Genomic DNA, 16937 nt, shown 5'->3' on the forward strand with positions numbered 1-16937 from the left:
ACTTCAAGATGTCGGATTCTATAGAAAACCTAAAAAAGATTCTTTGTCAATACATGAGGGTTGAGACTAGATGGGATATCAGATATGGAGTATTGTATATCACCAATATTACTTAAATATTCACGTCATTACCAACGTAAATATGAGAGTTGACTTAGCGTAAATGTGTGTGAGTAATAAATAGTAGATTAGTACTGCAAGCTGTATGATTCTACAAGTAAATGTATGATAAGACCTAAAAAACAAACTGTAGTAATATTCTCTTCATTATAATGTAATGATAAGAGTTGACTTATATAGTGTAAAGGTGTGTGAGTCAGTAATAAATACGGAGTATTATTTCAAGATGTAGGATTCTATCAGTGTATATGAGAAAACCATAAAAGAAACTTTGTAAATAGTAGTATATGAGACAAATGGAATATCAGAAACTATTAGCATTACTCAAAAATTCATTTTATTATAATTAAAATATGAGCAATACATAATTTTTTTTTCATTTAATGCACTTAGAAGCACTTAGGAGTAATAAATTCTCCATGTACGTGTTTCAGAATAAAATGTCTATTTATCATTTAATTAAAACACACACACACAATTATATATAGATTATTGTATTCTTCTTGACACTTTGATGTAACATAGTAAATTTTAATAAAAGTTAGATATTGTATTTTGTGAATGATGAAAGAGTTTCATTTATTGTTTTTATGTTAGTTAATGTAGATTAAGATTAATGATAGTATCAAATATAGTTGGAAGAGCTCAAGATAGTCAGACATATTTAAGGTTTTTTTGGCTATTTATTTATAAATATACAAATTATTAATATTTTCTGATTTTTTTTTTAATTTGAATTTTTGAATCTAATTAAATGCATGAACTTGGATTTATTGGTTTTTCTTTTTTTAGTTATATTGGTTTGTTTCTAATATTTTGAACGATATATACTTCAGAAAAACTAATCTTTTTGGGACACAAAAATTGAGAAGCAATTACTAGCTTTTGGAAATTTTTAAAAATAATTATAACTTAGGACGCAAAGAAAGCGGCACTAAGTTGAAGCCAAATTATCTCAATCTTTTGCTTTTCTAGGATGCTTTTATTTGTGTCCCCTAATTTTAGTTGAGATACTAACACCGAGCACTCTTTATGAAGCGTTGGTGGTATAATTAGACTAATAAGTTTATTCTAAATTGAAGCCAAAGTGTTCATCTTAAGTGGCGAAAAGTGGTGAGTATTAAAATGACGACGTTGGATTAGAAGAAGGTAATTTGTTTGTTAATCCACTAAAAAAATTGGATAAGAACACTTTTTAATGCTATTAGGGATGCTAATTTATGTGTCTAATATGTCATGGGAAAATTTTTTTAGAATAAACTAATGTCGTGGGAAAAAAAATTTAAAAACTCAAAATTCATGTATTTAGATTTAAAAAATAGGTGATTATAGAATTTTGTAATTTATAGATAAATAACACTTTTAATTTTTAAAAATTCAGACCATTTTTTAGTTAAAATTATTTTTATCCATTAGAATTGAAAATACACGGTGTGCAAATGGAAATGAAGGGTTCATTAAGTCATGAGTTCGTGCATCATTTGTAATAAGTGAACAATTATAGTAGGGTACTAGTTTTTATAATTAATCTGTAATTAATGCAACCGAATTTGACCCTCACAACTCCTCTATTTAAATGAGTTGATGTGGGTGGTGATTAAAGAGAAACACACACAATATCTGAGGTGCAATCATGTCAAAGAATATAGTATTTCTTTGCAACTCTTCAGGATTAGGGTTTAATCCTAGCATGAAGGGTGCATGGTTGATGCTTCTTCTTACATGTATACTAGTATTATTGAGGGGAGCAGCTTCCAATCCTCTCCCAATCACCGGGCCGCTCACCCGAGCCCAAATGGAAGACTTGTTCCGAGAGTACGCCCCGTATGTTTATCTCCACCCGGACGAAGAACACCTCCCCTCTTCGGTGGATTGGTTTTTCAGCAATGGCGCCTTGCTGTATATAAAAGGGGACGAGTCGCACCCGGTCCCCATCTGGCCAGGCGGCGCCAACCTCCCTAAGGTAGAAGATCCCGACGGCTCCTTCTGGATGGACCTCCCGGCCGATGATGCAGGCCGGGATAAGGTTAGCGGCGGGGATCTAGCCAGCGCGGAAGTGTACGTCCACTTCAAACCGTCCGCGATGTACACAGATATTCAGGTGCATGACAGAACCACTCTCTTTTTAAAATAAAATTAGTAATAATGCTAATATTTTTATCTGATATTGATAGGTGTGGATATTTTATCCATTCAACGGGCACGCGAGTGCGAAAATAGGGTTAATTAAGAAAGTGTCGCTGGGGAAAGTAGGGCAGCACGTGAGCGACTGGGAGCACGTGACGCTGAGAGTGAGAAACGGGGATGGGGTGCTTGACAAAGTGTACTTCTCCCAACACAGCGGGGGGAAATGGGTGGATGCTTATCAGCTGCAGTTTCAAAGCGGGAATAGGTTTATATGGTATTCTTCCAAGAACGGGCACGCTGGGAACAACGAGCCGGGGCTGTATCTGCAGGGGCCCGGGCACGGGGTCGGGATAAGGAATGACTGGGCCAAGAGCGACAAGCTGGTGGACACGGCGGCTAGCTTTGTGATTGTGGCGTCGCAGGGGGAGGCGGAGGCCGTGGCGCAGCCGCCGTGGTTGAGCTATCAGAGCAAGTGGGGGCCCACCAAGGAGTATGATACGGCAGCGGAAGTGAGGAGAGTGAGGATGTTTTTGCCGGGAAAATTGAAGAAACTATTGGATAAACTGGTGCAGACGATTGATCAACTTTTCGGGACGGATGGGCCCACGGGACCCAATGTCAAGAAGAATTGGTCTGGTGATGAATGAAGACTATAAAGTAGAAAACAGTTTGTTTTCAAAAACAAACAATTTTCTTTATGTTTAATTGTAATATAATTAATATCCATCCAATCTTTCATTGGTGGTTTTTCGTGATGAATTAAATAAATTCATTACTTATTTGGCAACAATCCCCCATTCTCATATTTTTTTCATCATTAAATAAGCGTGAATCTAAATTAATAATTATTTGACATGCAGTATTATAAAAAATTAAGAAGATAACTCACATTCCACCTATATATATAGAAAAACTAATAAGTGTGAATCTAAATTTATTATCTCCCATATCCTTTGGATCTTCAATATAAAATAGGTATACACACACACACACATGTATTGTAAGTTGTAACAGTACCTTCTTTGCACATAAATCACCATTTGCCTTTCAAAGCATGAAATCACAGTTGTTCCTATAGATTTTAGGGAATATCTAAATACACGAATGATAAAGTGTGATCCCAACTTAAATTTCGTTAGTATATAGATAAGTAATCAATATATCTATTTTTGATATTTTTCATTCAGAAACTCAAGAAAAATTCAAATATAAAAAATAAATATAATAGGTTGTAAAATATTCATATGTACGCTAGAAGAATAATTTCTCATTTAATGAGACAGACGTAGGTTCTTTATTTACATACAACAAGAAAAATAAACACATGCCAATTGCCATGAAAACCCAAACTAATGGCTTCAACATTAAAACTTTTATGTTTTGATGTTTAAGGATGATTGATGAGCGCATAAGCATGTTACAATACAATATCCATTTTGCGTCTAATATCACAAAACTTTTCAAAAATTAATTTTTTCTCATAGACTTTAAACTTGATATATAATATTACGGGTACGAACTTAAATAGTTGTTTAATTTTTTCCACTAATGAGAAAATTCAGCTACATTTCATTTATTATTATATCACATAAGATATGGTTATCCCAAGAAAGTGAAAACGATTTTTGAAAAAATGAATCCTACAAATATGATTTCTAACAATTTTACTTTCCTATATTAAGGTTTCAAATTATATATAAATTAAAAAAATTATAATTAATGTATTATATACAAGTACCGAAAGATATATTATTAGCATTCTGATGACAATAATATTAAGTACTATTATGATAAGTTAAATATATTTCATTAATATAAAATTATGGTTTTATTTATATAAAATAATCTTATATACCCCTTCCGTCCCTAACAATATCAACATACACTAGCAACAATATCAACTATGCACTAACAAATACAATGTCAACTACGCTATATATAAATGTCAACTTCTTCAGTAAACATGTCAACAGACACTAGCAACAATGTCAACTCGTATCTATAAACATATCACTATGCACTAACAAATATAATGTCAACTCGCCTATATAAATGTCAACTTTTTCAGTAATAATATCAAGGGTTCAGCTATATTAACTATGCACTAACAAATGAAATGACAATATTCACTCTTGAATCACTACTTCTTCATTCAGCATTCAAATCTCCCTCCACTAATAATTTGCTTCACAAGTGGACACCTATCAGCTTAGTTCCCCTTATTAAGTGCCAAAACATAATTCTTATAGTAGTGCTTTGAGTAGCTCTCAGTTTCCCGTGCATCATTCTCTTTTGATCTTCAGAAATAAGTAAAACCTGAAAATTTATTCAACAAATTGTCTCTGAGCTATCATTCAATTTTAAGGTTTTTGTTAATAACTAATAAGGGGATGATATAAAATAAAAGAAGAGACAAATTCTCCATATAAATTTGCCAATTCTCGTAATGCATTTGTATCAAATAAGAACAGCAGAAAGTATGAATTAGAAGGAAATATAAAATTCACAAATTGCATTTGAATTACCCGTCGCGCTATATTTCATTTAAAAAATCCACATAGAAAATTGTGGACCACAAGATCCTCAAAATTAGTAGTATAGAATTAATTGTAGTTAGCAACTAGTAACATATAGTTATCGATTAATCACATCTCTGATAATATATAGATAAATATTAGGAGTACTACTATGACATACACATAATTTTTAATTTAGCATGTGGTTAAATTTGAGAAGAGTATTTTTAGAATATATTTGACATCACATCATATTCAGAGTGCAAGTAAGTGTGGTAATAACCGAAAATAGAAATGACCACAATTTAGTCTAAAATAGAATGAGTGCTTGTGTGCTTACTCAATAAAACACTACATTTGTTGAAACACAAGAAAGGAATTTATTGAAACACAACTAATTCCCATGTCCAAGAAGCGAGGAGCATTTGCTACGATGAACATTGCCAAAATGGAATCAACCTTATTTCCACCCCACAAAAATTGTGATCTTAAAGAAAACAAATCTACCAACACAGAGCCATATAGATAGATATACTTCAGTAGTAAGCCCCCTGCTGCTGCTGCTTCAACCCAACATGCTGCGGCATAGCACCACCACCACCACCACCATAACACCCATACATCAACTGCCCTTGCATCCCGTTGCTTGCTTGCCGCTGCCACAGCTGCTGCTCCTGCGCGAGCAGCTCCCGTTTCATCTCCAAGTCCGCCATCTGCACATATGCTGGCGGAGGCACTGAGAGGGACGCGGCAAAGGGGTCCTTCTGGGCCACATCAGGTGCGGGGGGCAACGCCAGCACCTCTGTCGCCCCTCCACTCATCTGCCCGGGCAATGCCACACTGCTTGCGCTCCCACCAATCATCCGGGAGGCCTCAAAATGCTGCTTCACCTCCCCTTGATCATACATCCCATTAAGTAGCAAGGCATCCAGCCCTCCTCCCATCGCAACCTGCTGCATTGACAAATTGCTTACTGATTCCACCAGAACCACCTCCCAATCGGCCTTTCCTCTCTCAGCTGCAGGGTTCTCCCATGCTGAACCCGAACTCACTTTACCCTCTCCGTTTTCTGGGAATTCAACCCACTCAGAGAACAGAGATAATGCCAACTTATTGCTTTCTTGATCAACCGATACATCATCATCAAGATTCACTAGGTCTTGCAGGGGATTCTCCGGTGGGGGGAGTGCTTTAATGTCACTCACACTCACCTCTTCTCCCTCATCTTTGACCTGTGAGAAGCTTTCCTCCTCCTTGAGGCTCTCCGCCCTATTCGCCTTCTCCCTCATCAGCCTCTCGAGTCCCAGAAGCTGATCACTGATCTTCTCCACTTGCGGAAACTCATAAGGCCTCACTATCCCCACATCCTTAACCCAATCATAGAAGCCATTGAGGTCAACAATCATCTTTGCAGCATTCACATAAGCATCAAAGGCCGTGACAGGGTAAGCATACTCCATATCCGAGAAACACTCAAGAAGATGCTTCAATACATCACATATGTCATCATAGAGCACAAAGCTATCCCTCACCAGCAAGCGCAGCGCCACAAGCACCATCCTCGCGCTCCTTGCAGCCCCTGTCGGCCTAGATGCCAAGAAGCGGCCAAGGACGCGAAGCAGCTGGTTCAGCCTATCCAACACCCTCTCCGGTGACAAATCCTTGAGCCACAACACCTCATCTCTCCCCATTCGCGAACCACCACCACTAAAGTCATCGCACGACTTAGCCCTCCTAAAACCATCTTCATCTCTCCCATATCCCGCACCACCACCATCACCAACACTCAGATTCTTCCTCCCACACGCCATAGTCTCCAGCTTCTGATCCAGATACCGCGCGTACGCCCTCACAAACGACGACTGATCCCACGAGCTAGAGTGTGCATCGTCGCGAAAACCAGCCATGTTAAGCACCCTCGGCCCCCTCCTGCTGGCAAACAGCATCTCCTGTCTAAAAACAGGGCCCCCTTCAATCAACAGCTTGTGCACAAGCACCAAAACCTTCAACGCCACTATCCAATCACTGGTCCTGGTCAGCCTCTTCGAAACCGCAAATACACAAGCGTTCACGTTTATCCTCGAAGATGCCATCAAAATCAGAATCTCCTTTGCGTACTTGTCGTCTGCAGCCTCGTTTTCGTGAGTGGTCGCCTTCACCACCAAAACCTCGAGATCCGGTGCGACGTTGCCCGTCACTTTGGCGAGGCTTATGCTCGTATGATCCTTCACCACCCCTATCGCCTTCCTGAGCGTGCTCGACGCCATCACCGCCGAATCCGATCGCAAATCTCTCTCTCCCAATCTGTATCCGTCGATTTCAAAAATCGATTCACAGATGATCGGCTTAGCCTGTCCACAATCCAATGCAATCAGTACCAAAATCAATTACAGAAACACGATTTATTCAAAAGGTATTGAGTTTCTTCAGATATCTACGTGAATTTCAACCTAAATGAGTCCAATTACAGATCGGAAAATAGAGAATCGTTTACGCCTTATCTAAAAAATCGATTTATTGATAGAAAAGGAGAGCATTGTGCTTACGGCGAGTGAGAATTATGTTGATGGAAACGCGGCGATCACATGAGAAATGAATGATCGGCCGACTGCAATGGCGCCGGTAAAAACATTCTCCAAAACAATATATACAGTATTTGAAATTTGGATGCAAAGAAAATTAAATAAAAATGGCCAGAAAAGGGAGAGTGATAGGAATATAGTTAGTTCAGAGAAGAAAGCGTGATGATAAAATGGCTATATAGAGAGAGAAAGTGTAGAGAGAGAAACTGTAATGGCGGAAATATAATAAACCTCTTGACGAGGTTTATGGAATACCATTTTATGCAAATTTCTTTGAATATGGCATAATTAATTACTCTCTAAAAATTTGAATTAATAAGCATCTATGAATGCAATCCTCATCTGTCATTTTGTTTTGCAATCCTTATCTAAAATTTTGTTTCTATTATAGTCACAAAGAATCAATTGCTTCGTTTACAATATAGAAGTAGTAAATGATTAAATACTAGTACTAATATTTACGGGATATTTTTGTGGCATAATATTGAAGAAATTATGTCAAATGAATCTAGTGGAAATAAGATAAAATATGAAAGAGAATAAAATAAAAAGATAAATGTGTTGTTTTTGTCATAAAAAAATTGATTCAACTATATAACTCAAGAATAAATACTAGTAGTACAATTCAACTACTCTCTCCGTCCGCGAATAGGAGTCCTATTCTCGCTCCTATCCGGTACGAGTTTTAAGAAATATTAAGAAAAATGGGTGGAAGAAGTTAATTAGTTGAATATGAGTCTCATTTGTATATATTAATTTTAAATGATATGTGAGTGGAACGTGGAGCTTTTTTACCATTTATAATAATTATGAATCGAGACTCCTATTTGCGGACGGACCAAAGTGGAAAAACAAAACTCCTATTCACTGACAGGGAGAGTACAATTAAACATGGATAGTACTAACAATTGTATAAAACACAAACTTGACACAACACTCGCATGAGATGTCTTGTGCATAACATTCCCTCCATGTGAGACCGGGCTTTATAACAGTTTTTTGTCTATTATTTATTACTTCTCCTTCAACCACGAAAAATAATCCCTTCTTGACATTGTAGGATATCCACAATATATAGTCTTATTTCTAAAATTAGAAAGTTTTTGGCTCGTACTTTACTCACTTTTTGGGATTTTTCCTCTATCTCTCATACTTTATTTACTTTTTTTCTTTCTCTCTTATTTCACCAATTTATCATTAAAACTCTTACAATCCACAAACGAGACTATTTTTTATGGACGGAGGAGTATTATTTTTTATTTTTTTTATTTTCTCTTTGGATTTTGGCTCTATAAATAGATTTAAAATAAAATAATTATTTATGTAATATTTGTAATTATATATACAAAAACTTTAATTCTTCAAAATTTTGGCAATAGTATTATTTTACTTTTTGATTATGTACTTATGATTTTAGTTATGCAATTTATTTTGTTATAATAATGTAATTTTCAGTTTTACTGAATATTAGTAGTATATTTTTAATCAAATCGTATATCAATGTCAGTATAATTATTATAATATAAAGGGAAATTGGTCTCTAAAACCATGAACTTTGCCTAAAATTTGGTATTTCCCATGAACTTTGAAATTGGTATATAATATCACGAACTTTGCATTTTGTTTGGTAATTCCCGAACTTACTCAAATAAGATATTTTCATCAAAATCTTATTTAACATAGGCAACCGTGATATGTTTTATAATATTTGAAACCACTTTTTAAGTTCATAACATGTAGCATAAAAAGTCACGTTGAAAACCACGATGATTTAATTGTGTCAAGTATGATAAAAACCTCGTAAGTTAGTCAAATATAGTAATAAATATGCCGTGGGAAATACCAAACAAAATGGAAAGTTTGTGATATTATATACCAATTTCAAAGTTCATGGGAAATACCAAATTTTAGGCAAAGTTCATGGTTTTAGAGACCAATTTCCCTAATATAAAAGCAATTCATCCAATTTCCTTTTTACTATCTTTATTACTAATTTAATTATCATTTTCTTTCTGTATTAATACATTTAAATATATTTAAATAAATTTTTCTAAAATTTTATATTACTACAAGTACAAGTTGTACAACATCTTCTGTAAAACGAGGAGAGTTCCTCGGTTTAAGAAATGAGAAATTTGAATTGTAGCCGTGTAGTGCTTTCATGCTTCGTGATGGTAAATGTATTTACAATAAATGCTTTTGTACATTAAATTAATTATGATACTCATTTATTGTGGTTGTTAAATACATTAATTATTGTGCTAATTATTGTGCTTTGTGATAGTGAATGTATTAAGAATAAATGCTTTTGTACATAAAATTAATTATGAGATTCTTTTATTATATTTTTTCCATTTTTCATTATTTATCTTAGATTTTTATTTTTGTACCTCCTTTATTAATTGGCCATTTTATTTTTATTATTTTTGATATTGCACTCGTATTTCATTAACTCTTTTTTACTTATAATTTATTAATACTTCTATTAATATATAAAAGTGTCATAATTTCATTAACTTTTTCAATTCATTTTTCTTTATATATTTTAAAATCTATATCGAGTCAAAATGAGATTCATATTGGAAGAGAAAGAAAAAAATTGGGAAGTTGCTTATATTCCACTACTATAGCTAATTCCCTTAAGCATAGAATGTCCACAGTTCAAAATTATTAAAAAGATAGGATATGATAATTTTTGTGAATTTTTTTTGTCTTGAAAATAATATTCCTTCCATTCCGAGGTAAATATCATACTTTGGTGATGACACATAATTTTAAAAGATGTTGTTTTGTATATTGAGTGGAGAGATAAATATATTTTCATATATCATTATAAGAGAGAATTTAAAAAGAAAATATGACGATTTTACTAATATACAAATTTTGAATTAAAATTCATGTCCTCCACTAATTTTGCATTAAAACTCGAGTCGTCCACTAATGGACTATTTTTGGTATATGGTGAATGTTAGTTTATACGGAGTAGTATTTTTCAACATTTCTCCATACAATTGATTGTTTTCCAAAAATAATTATAATAAGATAAATTTGTAATATTTCATATAATCCCTAAACCCTAAACCCAACTAACTAACCAAGTGGGTTTTGGGTTGAGTTGGCTCCAGATTTAGTAAAAACACAGCCCAACACACTTCAATTGTGGATCTAATGCGAGTTGTGACCCTCAAGTTGCCTAACCCAATGCGGACCTTGGTCCGGGCTGGATTGACCCAACCCATTTGACTACGTCTAATAAAGAATGCAGAATTGACTTTGTATCAAATAAACAAGAGTCAACATTTCAAGATAAGAAATCCTTTGCTAAAATGGATTTTCTGGTTTTCCTTTTGATGTTTCCGCAATATCTTTTTAAATTATGATGATACGTCAAAATAAATGAAACATCGGTTGAGAAAATCGAATTAGTTCTCTCTTTGGTTTCGTGCAAAAAAATCAAGTTATATACTTAGAATTCCTCAAAATTGATTATACTACAAACTAAGACAATTTTTAAAATACAACAGAAACAAAGTTGGCCATTATTAAAAAAAAAAAAAAAACTGCAACATAGCAAAATTAATTCAGAAAGAAGATTGAATCAAATGAAGTTGCCAATCCAATATGACTAATTCAATTCTTGGCATCATGAATCATCATCCTAAGCATGATTGCCTTCTCCATAAATATGTAAAATTTGATAAACATCACAAACAATGGCAGCAAATATGATATACTATATAACTCAAAACATCCAGAGATGACTGATCACAGCTCTATAACCAAAACAAATTATGCAAGCTAGCTAGCCTTTCAAGGCACAAATACAATCATCCCGGGGAGCGAGTGCAGCCACCGGGGAGGAGATACCTAAACTTATCCGCGTTCTGAAGCACGTATGCAGGAACATGAACAGCAGAGGCGGAACGAGGCAGTGATCCCAACCTCTTGATCAAGTCCTTGAAAGTGTATTCCTCTGGCAGCATGTCAAACAGATCATCTCCATCGCAGATTTTCTTCTGAATCCTCGAATGATCCAAGAAGTCCTTGCGCCTCACCCTATCCGCGTGGCTGTAGGCTTGCATTTTGAACACGAATTCGCTCATGTACCGGAAGCAGAAGCTGCAGTGCCAGCCAGAGTCAGCAAGGAGGACATCAGTCTGGCGCGAGTGTCTGTACTGCGTCCACTGGCTGAAAACATGCGCGGTCGGGTGCCAATTGGTGTAGTCCTCTTGGAACTCGAACGAGTACACATAGTTCTTCATCTCTAGATGAAGCACGGGAGGTATCTCCTCGCACCACTGCAGCAGCTTAACGGTGTGAGGAGTCGGTATCTCATCAGTATCCCCAACAATCAGAAGGTCACCAGGTGCTATACCGGCCTGGTGAAGCAATTGGTTCATAGCTAGGCGATGCTGTGCCTCGACTTTGAATGGCTCGTGAGAGCGGTGTGTGGCAAGGCGGCCAGGGAAGAGACCGTGGGCGATCTTCCCCTCAGCAAAGGCGAATCTCTTGCGATTCTCAGCGAAGAAGAGAGGCTTGGGGATGCCGGTGAAGGTAGCATTGGATTCCAAGATGACAAATTTAGTGACATAAGGGTAGAGCTCCTTCCACCTGATTTCTAGCATGTCCAGTTCATTGCTGAATATGATTGCATCAAACACACGGCGTGGCTCAGATCGCAGGGACCAACCGTGGAGACGGCATAGATCGTCCATGGAAACGTTTTCTGCGTAGTAATGAGGTAAATAGCGCTTAAATGGGAGTGGAGGAGTGTCCCAAAGGGGGCGGAGCAAGTAGGAGATCTTCACAGCATTTGCTATGATTGCAGCAACACAAACGGATCCGATTATTAACACTAACATGCGCCTGAAGTTTGTAGAAATCCGCCTAGAAGTGTGGCGTGAGGTCGAGGCCATCCTATGATCTGTAATCTGTATGGTTAAACAGTTATGATAAGTACTTAAAAATGAGGTTAGAGCATGAAAGATAAATCTTAAACAACATGGTGAAAGATAAATAGTGTTGATAGAAAAGGAGAGAATTGTGCAAAGGAGTCTTACGGCGAGTGAGAATTATGTTGATGGAAACGCGGCTAAAAACATCGATATATACAGTATTTGAAATTTGGATGCAAAGAAATATAAATGTGAATGGACAGAAAAGGAGAGTGATGATAAAATGGCTATATCAATTTATGCAAATTTCTTTGGCAATTTACAACCTGGCATAATTAATTCCTCTCTAAAAATTTGAATTAATAAGCATCTATGAATAATCCTTATCTGTCATTTTGTTTTGCAATCCTTATCTAAAATTTGTTTCTTTAATAGTCACAAAGAATCAATTGCTTCGTTTACAATATAGGAGGAGTAGTATTTACGGGATATTTTTTTGGCATAATATTAAGAAAATTATATTAAATGAATTAAGTGGGTAGTGATAAAATGAAAACCCATATATTGTACAAACTCTAAACTTTTCAACATAAATTCAACACAATGTCAACACAGTATAAAGTTTAAGATTTTGATGTCAACACAATGTCAACACAATGTCAATACAATATCAACTGTTGACATTGTGTTGACATTTTTTGTTGCTATTATTTTATCATCTGTTGATATTTGCTAACGGTCCAGATCATAGATTTGAGTTTTTACAGTATTTAAAGTTTTCATTTGATCACATCCATGAATTAAGTGGAGATAAAATAAATAGATAAATGTATTGTTTTTGCCATAAAAAAATGACTCAACTATATGACTCAAGAAGAAATACAACTCAACTACGATGAAACATAAATAGTACTTATTATATTCATGTTGGGGTTACCGCAGCGGAAGACACGGAAAACACGAAAAACAAGTTATTTGATGTAGATCTGATTGTTACCTCTCGATCTATTGAAGGATTGACGTTGCTTGATCCTCCCGCTAATCCTCGATTTCTCGACCACAAATCTTCCATTCTATTCCCATGTCCTTGATTATTTATCCATGTGGGCGGATCTCGAAGAATCAATAATGGTGAAATGAGATCTTGGGAAAACCACACAAAACACGAGATTGTCTTGATCTAATCCTATGAATTAGGATAGAACAAAACCAAAACCAAGAACCCTAATCTCCCTTGTGCTAGTGCACGAAAATCGAGGCAAGAGAGAGAGCGCCGGTAAAGGCGGCTAGGGTTTTGAGGAGGAGTTGTGAATTGTGTATTGTGTGCTAGGGTTTCCCATCTCATTCTCTATTTATAAGATATACTTGTTGGGCTAGAATGAGATCTATGGAGTGATTAGATGTTGGGCTCACCCATTAGATAAATATCTAATTAAATCAATTAACCCATGATTTAATATATTATCTATGGAACATATTTTTGGTCCACGAACTTTGCCAAAGTACTTTTAGGTCCGTGAACTTTGAAAATATCATTTGAGGTCCATCAACTATGGATTAATATCATTTGAAGTACTTTTTTACTATTTCCAAGTTTTTCTGGATGAAAATACCCTCAATACCTTAAAGGGTATATATTTTTAATAAACTTATCATATACTCATATTTTTTATAAATATCTTTACAATATATTTTTGATGAATTTTCTAAATATATTTTGACCTTCAATATTATCACTTAATTTTGTGACATGCAAGTCAAATTGCTTCTTCAATTTTTTATATTATAGAATTTTAAAATTGAATAAAGATTTTTTCTTTAATAATAAAAAATTGAATAAGGATATTTTCTTGCATGTCACAAAATTAAGTGATAATATTGAAGGTCGAATTATATTTAGAAAATTCATCAAAAATATATAGTAAAAATATTTATAAAAAATATGAGTATATGATAAGTTTATTAAAAATATATATCCTTAAAAATATTGAGGGTAATTTTGTCTAGAAAAACTTGGAAATAGTAAAAGTCGTCTGACTAAATAAACAATATTGGTATTAATATCATAGACTAGAAAATACTAAACTTTCCGAAATATATTCTTTCAGTAGATAGCAATAAAAAATACATTTCGTATTAGATCCTTTCAATGTTTTACCACACCAGTGTTACTAATATCTTCTTAGGTAAGAGATAATTATCACAAACACTGCAACCATACCAATAGGTAGCCAAAGCCTACTAGGTTGTGAACTCGTTTTTCTTCTTACTAGATCTGGTCAAGTCCCCTACTGGTGAACACATGAAAGTCATCGTATTCCCCTACTTTAGCCTTCTTAGTAAGAAGCCTTAGACTTGTTTATTATATTTTAATAATAAACCATTATATTATATTATTTATTCTCACAATTAGGTAGACAAGTGAATGTGGCGTTTCTTGTATACATGCATGAGCTGACTGTACAAAGGCATGCACGCTCGAAGCATCTTTTAGTATACAAATCCCAACAATCTCCCACTTATACTCAAAGAATGCTTTCGAGTATACCAACCGCTTTATTGACCTTGTGCTACACATTCACACACATTTTCTCCCACTTATACTCAAAGCAAGATTTGACCACTATGTACTCAAACTATAATTCTCATAAAAGAATCTACCAGTATAGTTTGCTAGAGTATACAAAAACGAAAATACTTGTAATTCATATCCTTAATTCTTACTTAGGAGCACGTTCATTTGTTCAAGATATTTCTAGGTCCCTTGATCCAGTGGAACAATTTAATGTGCCTTTCTCAAGTGCACTTATACATATTCCGTTATCAAAATCCAATAGTCCTGACTTTCTGAATTTCTACTAATTGAAAGTAGAATACTTATAGCAACATAAAGTTTTAATTATGTCGAATATGATCTAAAACTTTAATTGTGTAATCCCAATTTAACTTGGTATTATCCTTGCTATATAAATTGTGATGAGAATATATGTATGAACATAATTGCTTCACCACAATGACTAATTGGAAATTAGTCCTTATGACAAAATAAAACTGAATGATTGTATCATTTTGTTTTATAGTCATAAATTCCAAGAGTTTATTAATTAATCATTGTTGTGACTTTTGACTTGAAATACTTTCTTTGAAAAACCAAAGTATTTCTAATTTTAATAGTTAAATGAACAATTTTTTAATGTTATTAGAGTTTTGAAAGTTGTGTTAATTATCACTTCTTTCATTATAGGGTGTGAACCCTTTTTAACTCTGTCGAACATTACCTTGATTCCATTTATGAATATTCTATGAGACAAAATTTTGCTCCCACTTTGAAAAGTAAAAAATTATAAGTCTCAATATTCTTAAGCTATTAAAACAAATTAAACAGTGCTTAAAGTTAAATTCATCATAGTTTAATAATATGAGGTATGAAGCTCTTATTAAACACTTAGAATTTAATAATTCTTTAAGAAAAGCTCCCACTATTTTAATTATCACTTCCACAACAAAATAAATAAACACCAACTATTCAAATAGTTAACTCTTGGCTTGAAACATTAAAATAAATTTAATATGCACACTATATTTACCATACAAGACTTTCTAGTATTTAAAATAAATACTTTTCTTGTGATTAGTTGAATTAATTTACTTGTCTTGTAATCAATTATTGCGATTATTTTTCTTGTATCCTTATTTGAACAAACGCGACAAAAGATCATTTTATTTTGCTTTGAATCCATGTCGAACATAAAAGTTCTATTGATTTATTGACAAAATAATGGTTCAAAACTTAAAGGATTAAAGAAACTTAATAATCAATAAAAATAGAAGTAAATCAAAATTCATTTTCCTAATAATGCAAGCATTATAATATGATATTGATAATCCAAAACGGCAATTGATTATCTAGAAATACAATTCCAAACCAATAATCCAATTTGACATAAAAAACAATAGCCAAAAATATCAAAAAATTCAACAATTGTAAATATAAGCAAAAATAGACTCTTGCTGACTTGAACATAGTCCCTTCAAAGACCACCCATTCTCTTCATCTCTTCTTGAGCACTTAAAAGCTTGTTATAAAGCTCCAGAATTGAAATTGATTTGTCGCTAAACAAAATTTCATTTCTGACTTCATTATCGTTATCTGGAAGCCCATCAAGGATCATTATCTGCCAGGTTTCTGGGTCAATTTTCACTTCGACAAGAGAAATTCATGAAAGTAGCCATGCATGACTAGGACATATTTGCCCACATCTTGGCCATCTTCCAATACTTTATTCCTCAAATGCTTCACAGCAAGTCCAGCTCTTGCCTAAGAGGACACTTCTTCAAATAATTTAGGTTTGTTGATCAAGGCCTATTGGGTTCGTCAAACCTCTCAAGGGCATTGCCAATAGTGGCCAACAGAGCGTGCAATTCCTTGTCCTCACTTTGTAGATGGAATGTAGGAGGATGGGTTTAGCTGAGAACTAACTTTAAGTCATTGAACAAGAGGTCAATATTGAGTCTATTTTTTCATTCCTTATATAATTAAAAATCATGCTTCCTTGAACTAAATATCGCATAATAAATATCCAAGTTGTAATCATCTTTCGTTCAAGCTGAGAATAAACACCAATAATATAAACATGTAAAATTTCATGGAATTGCAAATAACCACAAAACAATTCATCCACTTTACATCCACAAAA

General features: G+C 34.3%; 3 protein-coding genes across 3 annotated transcripts; 1 reads left to right on the top strand and 2 right to left on the bottom strand.

Moving 5' to 3' along the window:
• The first annotated feature begins 1915 nt into the window (after window positions 1–1915).
• On the top strand, window positions 1916–2894 carry LOC125189462. Its single transcript, XM_048086737.1, has 2 exons — window positions 1916–2221; window positions 2295–2894. The coding sequence occupies exons 1-2, from the start codon at window positions 1916–1918 to the stop codon at window positions 2892–2894; spliced, it is 906 nt and encodes a 301-aa protein (XP_047942694.1).
• A 2151-nt stretch (window positions 2895–5045) lies between these two features.
• LOC125187745 (probable clathrin assembly protein At4g32285) lies at window positions 5046–7539 on the bottom strand. The gene is made up of 2 exons (XM_048084379.1): window positions 7310–7539; window positions 5046–7114 (listed from the first exon to the last, which is right to left on the bottom strand). Exon 2 carries the CDS (start codon window positions 7028–7030, stop codon window positions 5300–5302), a length of 1731 nt encoding a protein of 576 aa, XP_047940336.1. The 5' UTR covers window positions 7031–7114; window positions 7310–7539; the 3' UTR covers window positions 5046–5299.
• Window positions 7540–11120: 3581 nt separating this feature from the next.
• Window positions 11121–12261, bottom strand: LOC125186402 (beta-1,4-mannosyl-glycoprotein 4-beta-N-acetylglucosaminyltransferase-like). Its single transcript, XM_048082761.1, has one exon. The coding sequence runs from the start codon at window positions 12259–12261 to the stop codon at window positions 11173–11175; it is 1089 nt and encodes a 362-aa protein (XP_047938718.1). The 3' UTR covers window positions 11121–11172.
• Window positions 12262–16937: the final 4676 nt, after the last annotated feature.

This window comes from Salvia hispanica, chromosome 5 (assembly GCF_023119035.1).
Source record: "Salvia hispanica cultivar TCC Black 2014 chromosome 5, UniMelb_Shisp_WGS_1.0, whole genome shotgun sequence".
Lineage (NCBI taxonomy): Eukaryota > Viridiplantae > Streptophyta > Magnoliopsida > Lamiales > Lamiaceae > Salvia > Salvia hispanica.

Excerpts from the sequence above, each read along its gene's own strand:
- LOC125187745 (XM_048084379.1), bottom strand. The coding sequence starts at position 7,030 with ATGGCGTCGAGCACGCTCAGGAAGGCGATAGGGGTGGTGAAGGATCAT.
- LOC125186402 (XM_048082761.1), bottom strand. The coding sequence starts at position 12,261 with ATGGCCTCGACCTCACGCCACACTTCTAGGCGGATTTCTACAAACTTC.
- LOC125189462 (XM_048086737.1), top strand. The coding sequence starts at position 1,916 with ATGGAAGACTTGTTCCGAGAGTACGCCCCGTATGTTTATCTCCACCCG. Across the intron at positions 2,222-2,294 it reads CGATGTACACAGATATTCAG|GTGTGGATATTTTATCCATT; the intron begins GTGCATGACAGA and ends TGATATTGATAG.